The 18,181-nt window shown below is 43.9% G+C and overlaps 1 protein-coding gene across 3 annotated transcripts in view; it reads left to right on the forward strand.

Annotated features, from left to right (window-relative positions):
• The window catches only part of atp8b5b (ATPase phospholipid transporting 8B5b), a 506,562-nt gene that overhangs the window by 334,228 nt on the left and 154,153 nt on the right, over positions 1 to 18,181 (forward strand). For all 3 annotated transcript variants that reach the window (XR_011588690.1, XM_070868497.1, XM_070868507.1), the window contains exons 15-16: positions 1,117 to 1,160; positions 4,454 to 4,619. Coding sequence is in view for 2 of the 3 variants with exons in the window: in XM_070868497.1 (XP_070724598.1) it covers positions 1,117 to 1,160; positions 4,454 to 4,619 (210 nt within the window). In the remaining variant the exon portion in view is untranslated. The remainder of the gene's footprint in view (positions 1 to 1,116; positions 1,161 to 4,453; positions 4,620 to 18,181) is intronic.

The following is an 18,181-nucleotide window of genomic DNA, read 5'->3' on the forward strand; positions in this document are numbered from 1 at the left end:
TTACTGGAATGCTGAAATAAAAACAGAGAATGCTGAAAATACTCAGCAGGTCAGGCAGCATCTGTGGAGAGAGAAACAAAGTTAATGCTTCAGGTCGATGACTTTTCATCAGATTGGGATCTTCCTGGTCAGTGTGGCTCAGCTACTCATTGGATAAACTTATTTAGTCATTGGAGAAGCTGCAAAGGATGCTTTTCTAAATAAAAGTTTGAGATACCCAAATGTGGACGTACCAAGGCTGTCTAACAGAATTGTAGCATTCCATAGCATCAGTTTAAGCATCTGCTCTCCCACTGGTAATTTTGAGAATGCAATTCACCCCACCTGAGATGTGTCTGGATTAATTTACAGACCTGTCACGTGATTGCCTGAAGCTTATTGCTGGCTACCTTGCATTACTTGGCGTTCAGACAGCTCCTCTTGAAGGAGAGTGTTAATTGACCTTTTACTTGATTAGTAAGTTCATGTCTATATTTCAGAGTGAGGTTTTTTCTTCATGTCCTTACACGACAGTGTATAGGGTACTGACTTGGGGGGAACTGGAGAAGGAATTGGAAAACAGCTTTCTCAGATGTATTGCTATTGTATTGCTGGGCTTTCTAATCCCTGTGTCACAGCGCTGTTTGAGGCTCAAAAAAAAGTACACATCACACGGGAAGAGACTTTATACAGGATCCTGTGTAGTGGAGAGCTGGACTTCGATGTGGTTGAGCCTGATGGATGCCTCACTTTAAGATAAGAATAAATAAGTAAGGAAGGAAACAGCATTGAGTTGTTATTAACTCAAGTTTGCTGTTGGTAGGGAAAATTGGAGGGTTACTTGCTATCAGCCTGTCAGTGGCATCAGGTCTAACAGCACATATGTGATGCATCTCAAATGCTGGTTCCTCGGTGTCAGTTGCAGATCAGTACTCATGCTAACCTCCATTGTTTTTTTAATTAGGGCTGCATAGATTCACAGTGAGAAATTTTTGCATTGTGAGAACTATGAGTACATTCAATAAATAATATTGAATAGAACATTTGAAATGCATTTACATTGAAAGAAGTATTACATTTAGAATATTATTGCCTTTTACCAAACTGAAAGCATTTCTTGCTTTTTTGTGTTAACAGGTCATGTATATGATTTTGCTGGACAAAGGACAGTTATTACAGCAGTAAGATTTTTCTCCCTTATTACAGATTTATTATGTTCCACATAACATAAAGTAAAACTAAGTATGTAACCATGTAACTCATGCTACAATTCATCCTGCATAAACATTGGAGAGATGTGGCTGGGCTACCAGACTTCAACAAGATCATGACCCAAAGCACCATCACAAAATGATAGTGATTCAATTGCAATGGCAACTGCAGGGTCTTCAGGGTACTGGTTTGATCTCAGTTGCACAGAATCAAAAGAAATACAGAAAAACTGTTACCATTGTTACATGGTACTGTTTGGAGTTTTATTTTCAGTATTTCTAGATTTATTAAATCTTACTTGTTGGAAGAAGGTTGGTTGAGCATTAGGCTATGGAAGATCTCTGACCAACCCATTAGGATCCAGAGTAGAGTTTTTGAAATTCTAAACTTGCATCCATCAGGGTCAAATTTGTGAGATAGTTGTCCCTATTAGTATTGTCTCAGACTGCATCATATTCCTTTACCATCTAAAATTCATCCTTAAAAATAAAGATATTCTGGCTAAGGTGATTCAGTGGTGCAACATTTTGGGGTCTTGGTATACTATGCCAATGAATGGAAGGATGCATGTTTCTGCCCAATACCTACCACTGTCAGGTGGAGAGGTCTATGGGCAAATCTGTTGCATAGGTCAAGGTGACATATCTGGAGAGTTTCTTCGCTACCCTGGGAATTCTGTCCTCTAAGCCCATATAAGGCCTCAGCAGAACTTTCTCCAGCTGAGAGCACCTGCCTACCTGCTGCACAATGTGGCCTTGCTGCTCAGGCCAATGAAAGGATACCAGTGATCCCCCACCGCGCCATGGAAACATTCTGAATTAACTGAATTAATAAAGAAACCTCATACCTGAAATTTTTACGCCAATCTACAAAGTGGGACGCATATGCGCTATTGAAAATGTCAGTATGTCTCTTTCTTCTCGGCGTACTAGGCAGAGGTTGCGGGGACTCTCAACGTAGGGAGTTCCCACCTCGACCCTGTATAATCACCCATACAATCACCTGTAGGAATTTCCAATATTTCCAGATCTCAGCTTATTTTAAGAGTTATGCCAGGAGTGTGCCAGACGAGCTGATGACTTTCTGCTCCAGAATAGAGAAAAACAAGCAGATTTTTTTTTAATAAATCCATTAAATTATATTTTAAATCAATTGGGTAAATAATTAAGTAATAAAATGTAAGATGAAGTCCAACTAAGAGAATCAGTGATTAACAGAATTATCTTAGTCAATAAACAAGTTAAAAGTGAGATGAAAAATGGCCTGTACAAATCCTGAAGAAAAGAGAAGTCTCACTGGAATGAATACAAGAAAATAAAGAAACACTTTAAAAGGATGATTAAGTGGGCAAAAAAAGACCTGGAGAAAAGTATAGCTGCTGGGGCTAAGCATAAAGTAAAATAACTTTCAGTACAATAATAGCAAGAGTGCAGTCAAAGAAGAGATGAATAAATGCAAAAATGAAAAGATGCAAATAGACTTTTAAACTGAGAATCAGCACAAAATAGTAAATATTCTGAAAGACTATTTCCAAGTATTCAGAACATGTTCTCCCCAAACAAAATCAATGACTTTGATTTAAATGAGAGGCTAAATGGGCTCAAAACAAATAAATCCCCAGGGATAGATGGTATTTATCCTAAAGTACTGAGAGACTCGGAAAGAGGTTTATGAAACACTGACAATCATTATGACGGAGGCAATGGACACTGGTGAGGTGTGAGTATATTGTTAACAAGATAACGTGATACACATATTCAAAATGAGTGTCAAAACAACAGAAAACTATGGACGAATTATTTCAATTACATGTAAAATAATGGAATTGATTATCCTCAGTGAACTTTCAGATTATCTGTACTATATTAACCTAGTAAACAGCGGTCAACAAAGGAAGGCGTTGTCTGACCAACCTCCTCAATTTTTTTGAGGAACTGACAACCCGAGTGGACTGTGGAAAACCCTACTACCAAACGGCTTTTAATAAAGTTTCACAAAAAAGGCTATTAATTAAACTCAAAAATGGGGATTCTGGGTAAACCCTGGTAATGGATAAGAAACTGGCTGACATGTAGGAAATAAAGAGTACTCATTAGAGGAATTATGTCAGAGTGTTGGAAATACTGAGAGGGATACCTCAGGGCTAGGACCACGACCGTTTACATAAATACCTTGGATTCAGAAACCTATGCAAATTGGTCAAATTTGCAGATGACACCAAACTAGATGGCCAGTGGAATTGGAAGAGGCAGCTCGGAAATTGCAGAATGAGTTGGACAACATTTGTAAGTGGGCAGAACCATTTAATGCAGATGAGTGTAAAATGCTACACACGGGAAGGAAAAATAGATGACATACATGCACATTTCTGAATAGTGTTGATACATCGAAGGATGAAGTAGATGGAGAGCTAGAAGTCTTAGCAGGTAGCTAGCTGAAAGCTGCCCTATTGATTTTATTATCTCTACCATACACAGTAGAAAACTGCCCAGTGACCTTAATCAAGGGCTACGTGCCAGAGGATTTCTTTAATGCTGATGAAACGTGAGACTACTGCAATTTCTATTGTTTTCAAGCAGGCATAATGAGTTGCATCAAAAGTGTGCAAAATAGGTTAATGTCTTTGCAATAAAGAGAAGGGGGCAATTTTAACCTAACCCGCCCATCGGGAATCTGACAGGATCATATTGAATGCTGGTTTTATAACCCGCCCGATTTTACTCTCCATTGAAGACAAACCGACATTCCACCTGATCCTGAGGGTTTCCCACCCAGCTAGTTAGGTTAAAATTATCCCCAAAATGTTTAAGTTCTATGTATTCCTGGATTGTATGATGTTGATGTATTAATATGTTTGTTTGACGATACAGTAAATGTTCTATTGTTGTGTTTTATTACATAAATATTTAATTCATACAGCATTTCATGTTCATGCAATTTTATTTAATTTGCACATAAGGCCTTGTACGTACCACACTTCATATTTGTGTGTTATAGCTAACGAAAATGATCAATCAGCCTATATTATTCCACTGCTGAAGGAAATCAAACATTCTAAACTGCACACCTGATGTTGCAACAGCATTGTTACTGTACTTTATCACAACATCATACAGGTTGCCTCATGGAAATTGCAATTTCCCTTATTGTGTTGGCAACCTTAGAGTTCACGTGTTAGTAGTTCTTTCCACTTTAATACACAAGCAATAAATAAGCATGTATTTGGAAAATATTAAAATATTTTCATGTTTCATCTCCGCAGAAAACAGAGAAAGTGGACTTTTCATTTAATTCTATGGCAGACTCAAAATTTGTGTTCTATGACCACAGTCTCGTGGAAGCTGTTAAAATTGGTGACCCTAAAGTCCATGAATTTTTTCGCCTGCTTTCACTTTGTCATACAGTGATGCCTGAAGAAAAGCAGAAAGGTAAGAAATGTCATTCTTGAGTAAGAGGAGGTTCACTAATAAGGATGAGAAAAGGAGTTGAATATTACTTTCTTCCCTGAAGGAATCTATTTGAAACATTTTGGCATTCCCTTTTCAATATTGGAAGTACTGCTACTTTCCACTTAAATATACAAGTGATAAATAAGTATGCCGGGTAAGGTTTAAACTAATTTGGCAGGGGGAGGGCACTAGAACACAGCAGCAGAGAGGAGACACAAAATGCATAGAAAACTAGGAGGGAAGGGACAAACAACAACAAAACAAAGAATAGTGGAGAAAGAGCACAAACAAAATTGAGGAAAAAAGCAAAACAGACTTGCATAAGAACATACGAAGAGCAGGAGTAGGCCACTCAGCCCTTTGAGCCCTACATTCAGCAACATCATGGCTGATCGACTTTAACTCCACTTTCCCACACTATCCCCATATCCCTTGGTTCCCTTAGTATCCAAAAATGTATCGATCTCTGTTTTGAATATTCTCAACGACTGAGCATCGACAGCCCTCTGGGATAGAGAATTCCAAAGAATAGAACAGGTCCAGCATGACACAGACTGCCCTTACTTGGTCCAAATCTTTTGACTTGTCCTGGAGTCTTCAGTGTCCATGGATGAATCCTAAAGCCATCAACGGGGCAAATGAGCCCACAAAATTCAACCAAGTAAGGCCAACAGCTTGCGAATGTAAATACAGTATAGACCATGATTTCTATGAGCTACATGCTTTCTCAGCCGGTGCCCAAGAAGAACATAAGAACATAAGAGTTAGGAACAGGAGTAGGCCATCTAGTCCCTGCTCCGCCATTCAACAAGATCATGGCTGATCTGGCCGTGGACTCAGCTCCACTTACCCGCCCGCTCCCCGTAACCCTTAATTCCCTTATTGGTTAAAATTCCCTTATTGGTTAAAATAAGTTGGCCAGAGCCCACTCTAAATGAAATGAAAGAAATGCACCGCCAATGTTAGCCGTGGCTCAGTTCGTAGCATTCTCGCCTCTGAGTCAGAAGATCTTGGGCCCAAGTCCCACTCCAGGGACCTAGGCACAAAAATCTAGGCTGAATGTCAGTGCAGTACTGAGGGAGCGCTGCACTGTTGGAGGTGTCAAACCGAGGCCCCGTCTGCCCTTCCGGGTAGAAGCAAAAGCTCCCATGGCACTATTCTGAAAAAGAGTAGGGAGCTCGCCCCAGCCAACACTCATCCCTTGGAATGCATGTATGTTAATGCAAGGAGCGTTGCAAATAAAGGTGAGGAGCTGCAGATACAAGTTGCCACATGGGGTTATGATATAGTGGCTGGCTTAAACATGGGCAGGAATGGAACCTAAACATTCCTGGCTTCTACTTAATCAGGCGGGACAGGGAAGGAAAAAAAACAGTGGGGGTAGGAAGTGGTATTATTGATCATGAACAATATTACAGTTCTACAGAGGGGCGATATACTAGAGAGTTCAAAGACTAAGGCCCAGATTTTGCGATAGTAATGATGGCGAAGCTGTCAGCATTCAAAGTCATTACCTCTCTGAAACTGATGTAACTTCCGGATTTAGCGGATGCGCAGATAAATGCGTAAATCCTGAATTTGCGGTCAGTCATTCCCTGCTCTGCCACAGGCTACGCCGTGGAACTCCCCAGAACTGGTAATCAGTAAAGTCACTTGAACTGATGAAAACTTCCTATTTTCCACTTTAATATTGCTGTTAAAAACCCCATAAAAAATTACACCTTGTTAAATGCGGTGTAACTGGGTTTTTAATACGTATTGACTGCTGAACAACCATACTGGCCCTGAAAAACAAATTTAATATTTGTGGAATGTCAAATTTCTCCATTATGGTACTAGATTTTACATTTTTGTTAAAGTTTGTTTATGATATTTCAACATCTATCTTAACCCCATTTATATGTCCCAATCTTTATTTTGCTCTCTGTAAAATTTTTAAAAGTGAATGTTAATAGCTGCTTTTTATTTCCCAGTTTGCTGTTTGTGAGAATTCTTCAATATGATTGGCTGTTTAGACAGCTTGATAACATCATTACTGCTGAATGCTGGTGATTCCCTATAGTGCTACAATCAAATTAATATCGAGAAAGCTAAAGTTTTTGCCACAGATCATGAGAAATTGTACTATTTTGAAGGGGTGCAAGAGCAGAGGGACCTGGGGTTGCATATTCACAAGCATATGGGATACTTGGCTTTGTAAATAAGGGCATTGAATAAGAAAACACGGAAGTCTTGCTAAACTCTTAGAAATCACTGATTAGGCCACAGCTGGAGTATTGTGTACAAATCTGGGCACTTTAGGAAGGATGTCAAGGCCTTGGAGAGGTTACAGAGGTATAACCAGGATGAGGAACTTCAGTTATGCGGAGAGATTGGAGAAGCTGAGATTGTTCTCTTTACAGCAGGGAAGGTTAAAGGGAGATATTCAAAATTATGAAGGATTTTGATAGAGCAAGTAGCGAGAAACAATTACCTCTGGAAAGTGGGTTGGTAACCAGCGGTCATAGATTTAAAATAATTGGCAAAAGAACTAGAGGGGAAATGGGGAGAATTTTTTTCACATCGAAGGTTGTTAAGGTCTGGAATACAATACCTGAAAGGATGGTGGGATCAGATTATTTCAACAGGTAATTAGACATGTACTTGAAGTGGACTAATTTGCAGGGTTATGCAGAAAAAGCTGGAATGTGGGATTAAATTGGATAGCTCTGTCAAAGCAAGCACAACAGTTTGAATGGCCTCCTTCTGTGCTGTAAACTTCCATGATTCTGCCACTATAAAAATACAGTTTTGCTTTATAATTAATTTCCTCCCAACTATTTACAATCTATATTAACGACTTGGAAGAAGGACCGAGTGTAACGTAGCCAAGTTTGCTGACGATACAAAGTTGGGAGGAAAAGCAATGTGTGAGGAGGACACAAAAAATCTGCAAAAAGAATTGACAGGCTAAGTGAGTGGGCAAAAATTTGGCAGATGGAGTATAATGTTGGAAAGTGTGAGGTCATGCTCCTTAGCAGAAAAAAATTAAAGAGCAAGTTACTATTTAAATGGAGAAAGATTGCAAAGTGCTGCAGTACCGCAGGACCTGGGGGTACTTGTGCATGAAACACAAAAGGATAGTATGCAGGTACAGCAAGTGATCAGGAAGGCCAATGGAATCTTGACCTTTGTTGCAAAGGGAATGGAGTATAAAAGCAGGGAAGTCTTGCTGCAGTTATACAGGGTATTAGTGAGGCCAGACCTGGAATACTGCGCGCAGTTTTGGTTTCCATATTTCCAAAAGGATATACTTGCTTTGGAGGCAGTTCAGAGAAGGTTCACTAGGTTGATTCCGGAGATGAGAGGGTTGACTTAGGAGGAAAGATTGAGTAGGTTGGGCCTCTACTCATTGGAATTCAGAAGACTGAGAGGTGATCTTATCGAAAATTATTAGGTTATGAGGGGGCTGGACAAGGTGGATGCAGAGAGGATGTTTCCACTGATCGGGGAAATTAGAACTAGAGGGCATAATCTTAGAATAACGGGCCACCCATTTAAAACTGAGATGAGGAGAAATTTCTTCTCTCAGAGGGTTGTAAATCTGTGGAATTCGCTGCCTCGGAGAGCTGTGGAAGCTGGGACATTGAATAAATTTAAGACAGAAATAGACAGTTTCTTAAACGAAAAGGGGATAAGGGGTTATGGGGAGCAGGCAGGGAGGTGGACCTGAGTCCATGATCGGATCAGCCATGATCTTATTGAATGGCAGAGCAGACTTGAGGGGCCATATGGCCTACTCCTGCTCCTATTTCTTATGTTCTAATGTTCTTATGAACATAAAAACTGATTACAAAAGTTTCTACAAGTACGTAAAAAGAAAAAGATTAGTGAAGACTATTGTGTTCCCAACACAGATGAGACTGCACACAAGGTTAAAGTAACAGTGACCACAGTCTTTAAGACACTCCAGAGTGAGGAACAGGCCTTAGGGGCCGGCTTATATACTGTGCTCCCAAGGGATGCTGGGATCCCTTGGGACTTCAGGGGATGCGCACCCTGGTGGCGGAACATGGGAGTGCATGCTTTACAGATACACAACATCACTCCCCGCCCCCCCCCCCCCCCCCCAAATGTCAAAGTGAAAACTATTTACAAGGTGAGGCGGTCGGGAGGCTTTCTTTCCCTGGTGGACCTCCTCGATACAAATGTCTGTTCTGGTGTGTTGGCTGTGCCCACGCTGGGTTGGCGTGTTGTTGGCCCTGCAGGGCTGCTGGGTGAGCCTGGCCTTGCTGGGCTGTTGGGCCTGATGGGTTCGATTTCCTGGTCTGGGATGGTGTCGTTGATTCTTTGGGTGTGTGTTGTGGGCTCGAAAAAGTGGTGTCTGCTGTGGGTTGTTCAAGGCAGTCTGAACCGCAGCCTCGTTTGGTCCAGATGCTTTCTGCAAATTTGTCCATTGTCTAGTTTGACTACAAACACCCTACTCCCTTCTTTAGCTATCACCGTGCCCGCGATCCACTTGGGACCATGTCTATAGTTTAGCACATACACAGGGTCATTCAGATCAATTTCCCGTGACACAGTGGCGCGACCATCGTTTACGTTTTGTTGCTGCCGCCTGCTCTCTACCTGATCATGCAGTTTGGGGTGAACCAGCGAGAGTCTGGTTTTAAGTGTCCTTTTCATGAGTAGCTCAGCCGGGGCACCCCTGTGAGCGAGTGGGGTCTCGTGCGGTAGCTGAGCAGTACTCGGGACAGGCGGGTTTGGAGTGAGCCTTGTGTGACTCGTTTAAGGCTCTGTTTGATTGTTTGTACTGCCCGCTCTGCCTGCCCATTGGAGGTTGGTTTAAACGGGGCCGAGGTGACATGTTTGACATTTCGGGTCATGAATTCTTTAAATTTGGCACTGGTGAAACATGGCCCTTGTCACTGACCAGTATGTCAGGCAGGCCGTAGATGGCAAACATGGCCCTCAGGCTTTCAATGGTGGCAGTGGCGGTGCTTCCCGACATTTCACATTCAATCCATTTTGAAAAAGCTAGCACTACCACCAGGAACATTTTACCGAGAAACGGGCCCGCATAGTCGACATGGATCCTCGACCATGGTCTGGAGGGCCAGGACCACAAACTTAGTGGTGCCTCTCTGGGCACATTGTTCAACTGAGCACACACGCTGCATTGCCGTACACAGGACTCTAAGTCAGAGTCGATACCGGGCCACCACACGTGGGATCTGGCTATTGCTTTCATCATTACTACACCCGGGTGTGTGCTGTGGAGATCCAAGATGAACGTCTCCCTGCCCTTTTTGGGTAGCACGACGTGGTTACTCCACAACAGGCAGTCTGCCTGAATGGACAACTCGTCCTTTCGCCGCTGGAACGGCTTGATTAGCTCTTGCATTTCAATGGGGTTGCTGGCCTAGCTCCCATGTAGTACACAGTTTTTTACTAGGGACAGCAGAGGATCTTGGCTGGACCAAGTCCTAATCTGGCAGGGCGTGACAGGTAATTTATCATTTTCAAACGCTTCCATGACCATCAACAAGTTTGCAGGCTGCACCATTTCCACCATCGTGGTGGGCAACTGTAGCCGACTGAGAGCATCCGCACAGTTCTCGGTGGCTGGCCTGTGGCGGATGGTATAGTTATACGCTGATAGCGGGAGTGCCCACCTTTGTATGCGGCTGAGGCATTAGTATTTATCCCCTTGTTTTCAGCGAACAGTGATGTGAGGGGCTTGTGATCGGTTTCCAGCTCAAATTTGAGGCCAAACAGCTACTGATGTATTTTCTTTACCCCGAACACACACGCTAATGCCTTTTTCTCAATCATGCTATAGGCCCTCTCAGCCTTAGACAAGCTCTTGGAGGCATAGACGACAGGTTGCAACTTCCCTGCAACGTTAGCTTGTTGTAATACACACCCGACTCTGTACGACGACGCATCACATGCTAACACATGTCTTTTACACGGGTTATACAATACAAGCAGCTTGTTGGAGCATAAAATGTTTGTGGCTTTCTCAAAAGCAATTACTTGTTTTTTTCCCCATACCCAGTTCTCACCTTTACGCAATAACACATGTAGGGGCTCTAAGAGGGTGCTTCACCCCTGTAGGAAGTTACCAAAATAGTTGAGGAGTCCCAGGAACGACCGCAGCTCCATGATGTTCTGTGGCCTGGGCGCGTTCCTGATAGCCTTTGTCTTGGCATCTGTGGGCCGAATGCCGTCTGCCGCGATCTTTCTCCCCAAAAACTCCACTTCTGTTGCCATGAAGACGCATTTCGACCTCTTCAGCCACAGCCCTATGCGATCCAGTCGCTGGAGGACCTCCTCCAGGTTTTGTAGGTACTCGGCGGTGTCCCGACCCGTGACCAATATGTCGCCCTGAAAGACCACTGTGCGTGGTACCGACTTGAGTAGGCTCTCTATGTTTCTCTGGAAGATTGCTGCAGCCGATCAAATTCCAAACGGGCAACTTGTGCATGTTAATGCAGCTGAGGCCCTTCGAAGACTCCTCCAGCTCCTGCGTCATGTAGGCCCAAGTCAGGTCGAGCTTGGTGAACGTCTTGCCTCCTGCCAGCAAATAGGTCGTCTGCCTTAGGTATCAAGTATTGGTCCTGTAGCGAGAAACGATTAATAGTTACTTTATAATCGCCGCAAATCCTGACCGTGCCATCACTTTTGAGTACTTGAAAATCGGGCTGGCCCACTCGCTGAATTCCACTGGGGAGATGATGCCCTCGCATTGCAGCCTGTCCAGCTCGATTTCCACTCTCCCCCTCATCATGTGAGGTACCGCTCGCGCCTTATGGTGAATGGGTCGTGCCTCTGGGACCAAGTGGATCCGCACCTTCGCCCCAGAAAAGTTTCCAATGCCAGGCTCAAAAAGGGAAGGAAATTTGTTCAGAACCTGGGTACATGAGGCCTCATCGACATGTGATAGCGCTCGGATGTCATCCCAGTTCCAGCGTATTTTGCCCAGCTAGCTCCTTCCAAGCAGTGTGGGGCCATCGCCCGAGACAATGCAGAGTAGCAGTTTGTGCACCGTGCCCTCGTAGGTGACCTTGACCATGGCGCTGCCCAGGACAGTGATGAGCTCTTTGGTATACGTTCTCAGTTTCGTGTGGATGGGGCTCAGGGCTGGTCTGAGTGCCTTGTTGCACCACAGTCTCTCAAACATCTTTTTACTCATGATGGATTGGCTAGCGGCAGTGTCCAGTTCCATGGCTACGGGTAAGCCATTCAATTTTACATTTAGCATTATAGGTGGACATTTCGTCGAAAATGTGTACACCCCATGTACTTCAGCATCTGCCTCCTCTCTCTGAGGCTCGAAATTGCTTTGAGCCACCATGGACTGATCTTCCTCTGCCACATGGTGGTTAGCAGGTTTTGCAGAGCTTGCAGCTCGTCTGCAAGCTCGTTGGAGGTGCCCCATTGTTTCACAGCTCTTGCAAACATACCCTTTGAAGCAGCATGAATCGGCTGAATGGAAGCCTCCACAACGCCAACAAGGTGTGAATTGTCTTGCATTCATCCTTTGTTGCGGACTCTGAGTCATCTGGGTCACCTGAAGGCCTGCTGGCAGTTGCAGACTCGTGGTTTTTGCCCTGTACATTTCTGCTTGCAAACACAGTTCCAGTTAATTTATGAACATTGCTAGCACTTGTGTGCTGAGAGATTTGTTTGGTGTTATCCCTGGTGGACATAAACGCTTGTGCTATCGCAATGGCCTTACTGAGGGTCGGTTTCTATGCAGTCAAAAGTTTTCGTAGGATGGTCTTGTGGCCAGTGCCCAGTACAAAAAAGTCTCCGAGCATCTGCTCCAGGTAGCCATCAAACTCACATTGTCCTGCAAGTCGCCTTAGCTCGGCGACGTAGCTCGCCAGTTCCTGACCTTCAGATCGCTGGCACGTGTAGAACCGATACCTTGCCATCAGCATGCTCTCCCTCGGGTTAAGATGCTCCCGCACAAGAGTACACAGCTCCTCATACGACTTCTGTGGGTTTCACCGGAGCCAGAAGATTCTTCATGAAGCTGTAGGTCGATGTCCCACAGATGGTGAGGAGGACTGCTCTCCTTTTTGCAGCGCTTCCTTCTCCGTCCAGCTCGTTGGCTACAAAGTACTGGTCCAGCCGTTCGACATAGGCTTCCCAGTCCTCACCCTCCGAGAACTTCTCCAGGATGCCCACAGTTTGCTGCATCTTTGCATTGGATTCGTATCCTCGTTGCCAGTTGTTGTATTCCGAACACAGATGAGAGGTTAAAGTAACAGTGACCTCAGTCTTTATTAAGACACTCCAGAGTGAGTAACAGGCCTTAGGGGCCAGCTGACAGACATCTTTTCAGACTGTGGACGATTGGGTTTTACTGTAGGTGTCTTTTGGTGTGGAAATTATTGCTTCTGATCAAACGGTATTATACTTTCATTGGAATGGGGCCAGCCTTCAACTGCATGCCTACCTTCAATGACTGATATACTATGACACCCAGGTCTCGTTGCACCTCCCCTTTTACTAATCTGTCACCATTGCAGGTACAGCAGGTGGTGAAGAAGGCAACTAGCATGTTGGCCTTCATAGCTAGGGGATTTGAGTATAGGAGCAGGGACGTCTTACTGCAGTTGTACAGGGTCTTTGTGAGGCCTCACCCGCAATATTGTGTTCAGTTTTGGTCTCCTAATCTGAGGAAGGATGTTCTTGCTATTGAGGGAGTGCAGCGAAGGTTCACCACACTGATTCCTGGGATGGCAGGACTGACATATGAGGAGAGACTGGATCGACTGGGCCTGTATTCACTGGAATTTAAAATAATGAGAGGGAATCTCATAGAAACATATAAAATTCTGACGGGACTGGACAGGTTAGATGCAGGAAGAATGTTCCCGATGTTGGGGAAGTCCAGAACCAGGGGTCACAGTCTAAGGATAAGGGGTAAGCCATTTAGGACCGAGATGAGGAGAAACTTCTTCACTCAGAAAGTTGTTAACCTGTGGGATTCTCTACCGCAGAGAGTTGTTGATGCCAGTTCGTTAGACATATTCAAGAGGGAGTTAGGTATGGCCCTTACAGTTAAAGGGATCAAGGGATATGGAGAGAAAACAGGAAAGGGGTACTGAGGTGAATGATCAGCCATGATCTTATTGAATGGTGGTGCAGGCTCGAAGGGCCGAATGGCCTACTCCTGCACCTATTTTCTATGTTTCTAATCAGATAACAATCTGCTTTCCTCTTTTTGCCACCAAAGTGGATAACCTCACATTTATCCACATTATACTGCATCTGCCATGCAGTTGCCCATTCACCTCACCTGTCCAAGTCCCCCTGCAGCCTCTTAACATATCCTCGCAGCTCGCACTGCCACCCAGCTTAGTGTCATCTGCATACTTGGAGATATTACATTCAATTCCTTTGTCGAAATCATTAATGTATATTGTAAATAGTGGGGTCCCAGCACTGAACCCTGCGGCACCCCACTAGTCACTGCCTGCCATTCTGAAAAGGACCCATTTATTCCCACTCTTTGCTTTCTGTCTGCCAACCATTGCTCTATCCATGTCAATACATTACCCCCAAAACCATGTGCCTTAATTTTGCACATAATCTTATTGAATGGTGGTGCAGGCTTGAAGGGCTGAATGGCCGACTCCTGCACCTATTTTCAATGTTTCTATGTTTCTTGTGTGGGGCCTTGTCAAAAGCCTTTTGAAAGTCCAAATACTTCACATCTACTGTTTCTCCCTTATCTACTCGATTAGTTACATCCTCAAAAAACTCCAGAAAATTTGTCAAACATGATTTTCCCTTTCATAAATCCATGCTGACTTGGACCGATCCTGTCGCTGCTTTCCAAATGCGCTGCTATTACATCTATAATAATTGACTCCAGCAATTTCCCCACCACTGATGTCAGGCTAACCCCCCGGTCTATAATTCTCTGTTTTCTCTCTCCCTCCTTTTTTAAAAAGTAGGGTTACATTAGCTACCCACCAATCCATAGGAGCTGATCCAGAATCCATGGAATGTTGGAAAATGACCACCAATGCATCTACTATTTCTAGGGCCACTTCCTTAAGCACTCTGGGATGCAGTCTATCAAGCCCTGGGGATTTATCGGCCTTCAGTTCTTTCAATTTCCCGAACACCATTTCCTGACTAATAAGGATTTCCCTCAGTTCCCCCTTCTCGCTAGACCCTCGGTTTCCGAGTATTATCGGGAAGTTATTTGTGTCTTCCTTAGTGAAGACAGAACCAAAATATTTGTTCAATTGGTCTGCTATTTCTTTGTTCCCCATTATGAATTCCCCTGATTCTGACTGCAAGAGACCTACATTAGTCTTCACTAATCTTTTTCGCTTCACATATCTATAGAAGTTTTTGCAGTCAGTTTTTATGTTCCCTGCAAGCTTACTCTCATACTCAATATTCCCCCTCCTAATTAAACCCTTAGTCCTCCTCTGCTGAATTCTAAGTTTCTCCCAGTCCTCAGGTTTGCAGCTTTTCTGGCCAATTTATCTGCCTCTTCCTTGGATTTAACACTTTCCCTAATTTCCCTTGTTAGCCACGGTTGAGCCACCTTCCCTTTTTTATCTTTACACCACACAGGGATGTACAATTGTTGTAGTTCATCCACATGAACTTTAAATGTCTGCCATTGCCTATCCACCGTCAAACCTTTGAGTATCATCCGTCAGTCTATCCTAGCCAATTCACGTCTCATACCGTTGAAGTTTCCTTTCTTTAAGTTCAGGACCCCAGTCTCTGAATTAACTGTCACTCTCCATCTTAATGAAGAATTCTACCATATTATGGTCACTCTTCCCCAAGGGGCCTCGCACGACGAGATCACTAATTAATCCTCTCTCGTTACACAAGATCCAGTCTAGGATAGCCTGCTCTCGAGTTGGTTCCTCGACATATTGACCAAGAAAACCATCCTTAATACACTCCAGGAAATCCTCCTCCACAGTATTGCTACCAGTTTGGTTGGCCCAATCAATATGTAGATTAAAGTCACCCATGATAACTGCTGTACCTTTATTGCACGTGTTCCTAATTTCCTGTTTGATGCTGTCCCTAACCTCCCTACTACTGTTTGGTGGTCTGTACACAACTCCCACTAACGTTTTCTGCCCTTTGGTGTTTTGCAGCTCTACTTATATAGATTCCACATCATCCACGCTAATGTCAGAGTAGGAATCGCAGGATAGCGCAGATGAATACGTGGCCTGAGCAGTGGTGCAGCAGGGAGGGAGTCAAATTCCTGGGGCATTGGAACCGGTTCTGGGGGAGGTGGGACCAGTACAAACCGGACGGTCTGCACCTGGGCAGGACCGGAACCAATGTCCTAGGGAGAGTGTTTGCTAGTGCTGTTGGGGAGGATTTAAACTAATATGGCAGGGGGATGGGAACCAATGCAGGGAGACAGAGGGAAACAAAAAGGAGGCAAAAGCAAAAGACAGAAAGGAGATGAGGAAAAGTGGAGGGCAGAGAAACCCAAGGCAAAGAACAAAAAGGGCCAATGTACAGCAAAATTCTAAAAGGAAAAAGGGTGTTAAAAAAACAAGCCTGAAGGCTTTGTGTCTTAATGCAAGGAGTATCCGCAATAAGGTGGATGAATTAACTGTGCAAATAGATGTTAACAAATATGATGTGATTGGGATTACGGAGACGTGGCTCCAGGATGATCAGGGCTGGGAACTCAACATCCAGGGGTATTCAACATTCAGGAAAGATAGAATAAAAGGAAAAGGAGGTGGGGTAGCATTGCTGGTTAAGGAGGAAATTAAGGCAATAGTTCGGAAGGACATTAGCTTGGATGATGTGGAATCTATATAGGTAGAGCTGCAGAATACCAAAGGCAAAAAACGTTAGTGGGAGTTGTGTACAGACCTCCAAACAGTAGTAGTGATGTTGGGGAGGGCATCAAACATGAAATTAGGGGTGCGTGCAATAAAGGTGCAGCAGTTATAATGGGTGACTTTAATATGCACATAGATTGGGTTAACCAAACTGGAAGCAATACGGTAGAGGAGGATTTCCTGGAGTGCATAAGGGATGGTTTTTTAGACCAATATGTCGAGGAACCAACTAGGGGGGAGGCCATCTTAGACTGGGTGTTGTGTAATGAGAGAGGATTAATTAGCAATCTCGTTGTGCGAGATTCCCTTGGGGAAGAGTGACCATAATATGGTGGAATTCTGCATTAGGATGGAGAATGAAACAGTTAATTCAGAGACCGTGGTCCAGAACTTAAAGAAGGGTTACTTTGAAGGTATGAGGCGTGAATTGGCTAGGATAGATTGGCGAATGATACTGAAGGGGTTGACTGTGGATGGGCAATGGCAGACATTTAGAGACCGCATGGATGAACTACAACAATTGTACATTCCTGTCTGGCGTAAAAATAAAAAAGGGAAGGTGGCTCAACCGTGGCTATCAAGGGAAATCAGGGATAGTATTAAAGCCAAGGAAGTGGCATACAAATTGGTCAGAAATAGCAGCGAACCCGGGGACTGGGAGAAATTTAGAACTCAGCAGAGGAGGACAAAGGGTTTGATTAGGGCAGAGAAAATGGAGTACGAGAAGAAGCTTGCAGGGAACATTAAGACGGATTGCAAAAGTTTCTATAGATATGTAAAGAGAAAAAGGTTAGTAAAGACAAACGTAGGTCCCCTGCAGTCAGAATCAGGGGAAGTCATAACGGGGAACAAAGAAATGGCGGACCAATTGAACAAGTACTTTGGTTCGGTATTCACTGAGGAGGACACAAACAACCTTCCGGATATAAAAGGGGTCAGAGGGTCTAGTAAGGAGGAGGAACTGAGGGAAATCCTTATTAGTCGGGAAATTGTGTTGGGGAAATTGATGGGATTGAAGGCCGATAAATCCCCAGGGACTGATGGACTGCATCCCAGAGTACTTAAGGAGGTGGCCTTGGAAATAGTGGATGCATTGACAGTCATTTTCCAACATTCCATTGACTCTGGATCAGTTCCTATGGAGTGGAGGGTAGCCAATGTAACCCCACTTTTTAAAAAAGGAGAGAGAGATAACAGGGAATTATAGACCGGTCAGCCTGACATCGGTAGTGGGTAAAATGATGGAATCAATTATTAAGGATGTCATAGCAGTGCATTTGGAAAGAGGTGATATGATGGGTCCAAGTCAGCATGGATTTGTGAAAGGGAAATCATGCTTGACAAATCTTCTGGAATTTTTTGAGGATGTTTCCAGTAGAGTGGACAAGGGAGAACCAGTTGATGTGGTATATTTGGACTTTCAGAAGGCTTTCGACAAGGTCCCACACAAGAGATTAATGTGCAAAGTTAAAGCACATGGGATTGGGGGTTGTGTGCTGACATGGATTGAGAACTGGTTGTCAGACAGGAAGCAAAGAGTAGGAGTAAATGGGGACTTTTCAGAATGGCAGGCAGTGAATAGTGGGGTACCGCAAGGTTCTGTGCTGGGGCCCCAGCTGTTTACACTGTATATTAATGATTTAGACGAGGGGATTAAATGTTGTATCTCCAAATTTGCGGATGACACTAAGTTGG

The sequence above is a fragment of the Pristiophorus japonicus genome, chromosome 2 (genome assembly GCF_044704955.1).
Source record: "Pristiophorus japonicus isolate sPriJap1 chromosome 2, sPriJap1.hap1, whole genome shotgun sequence".
Classification (NCBI taxonomy): domain Eukaryota; kingdom Metazoa; phylum Chordata; class Chondrichthyes; family Pristiophoridae; genus Pristiophorus; species Pristiophorus japonicus.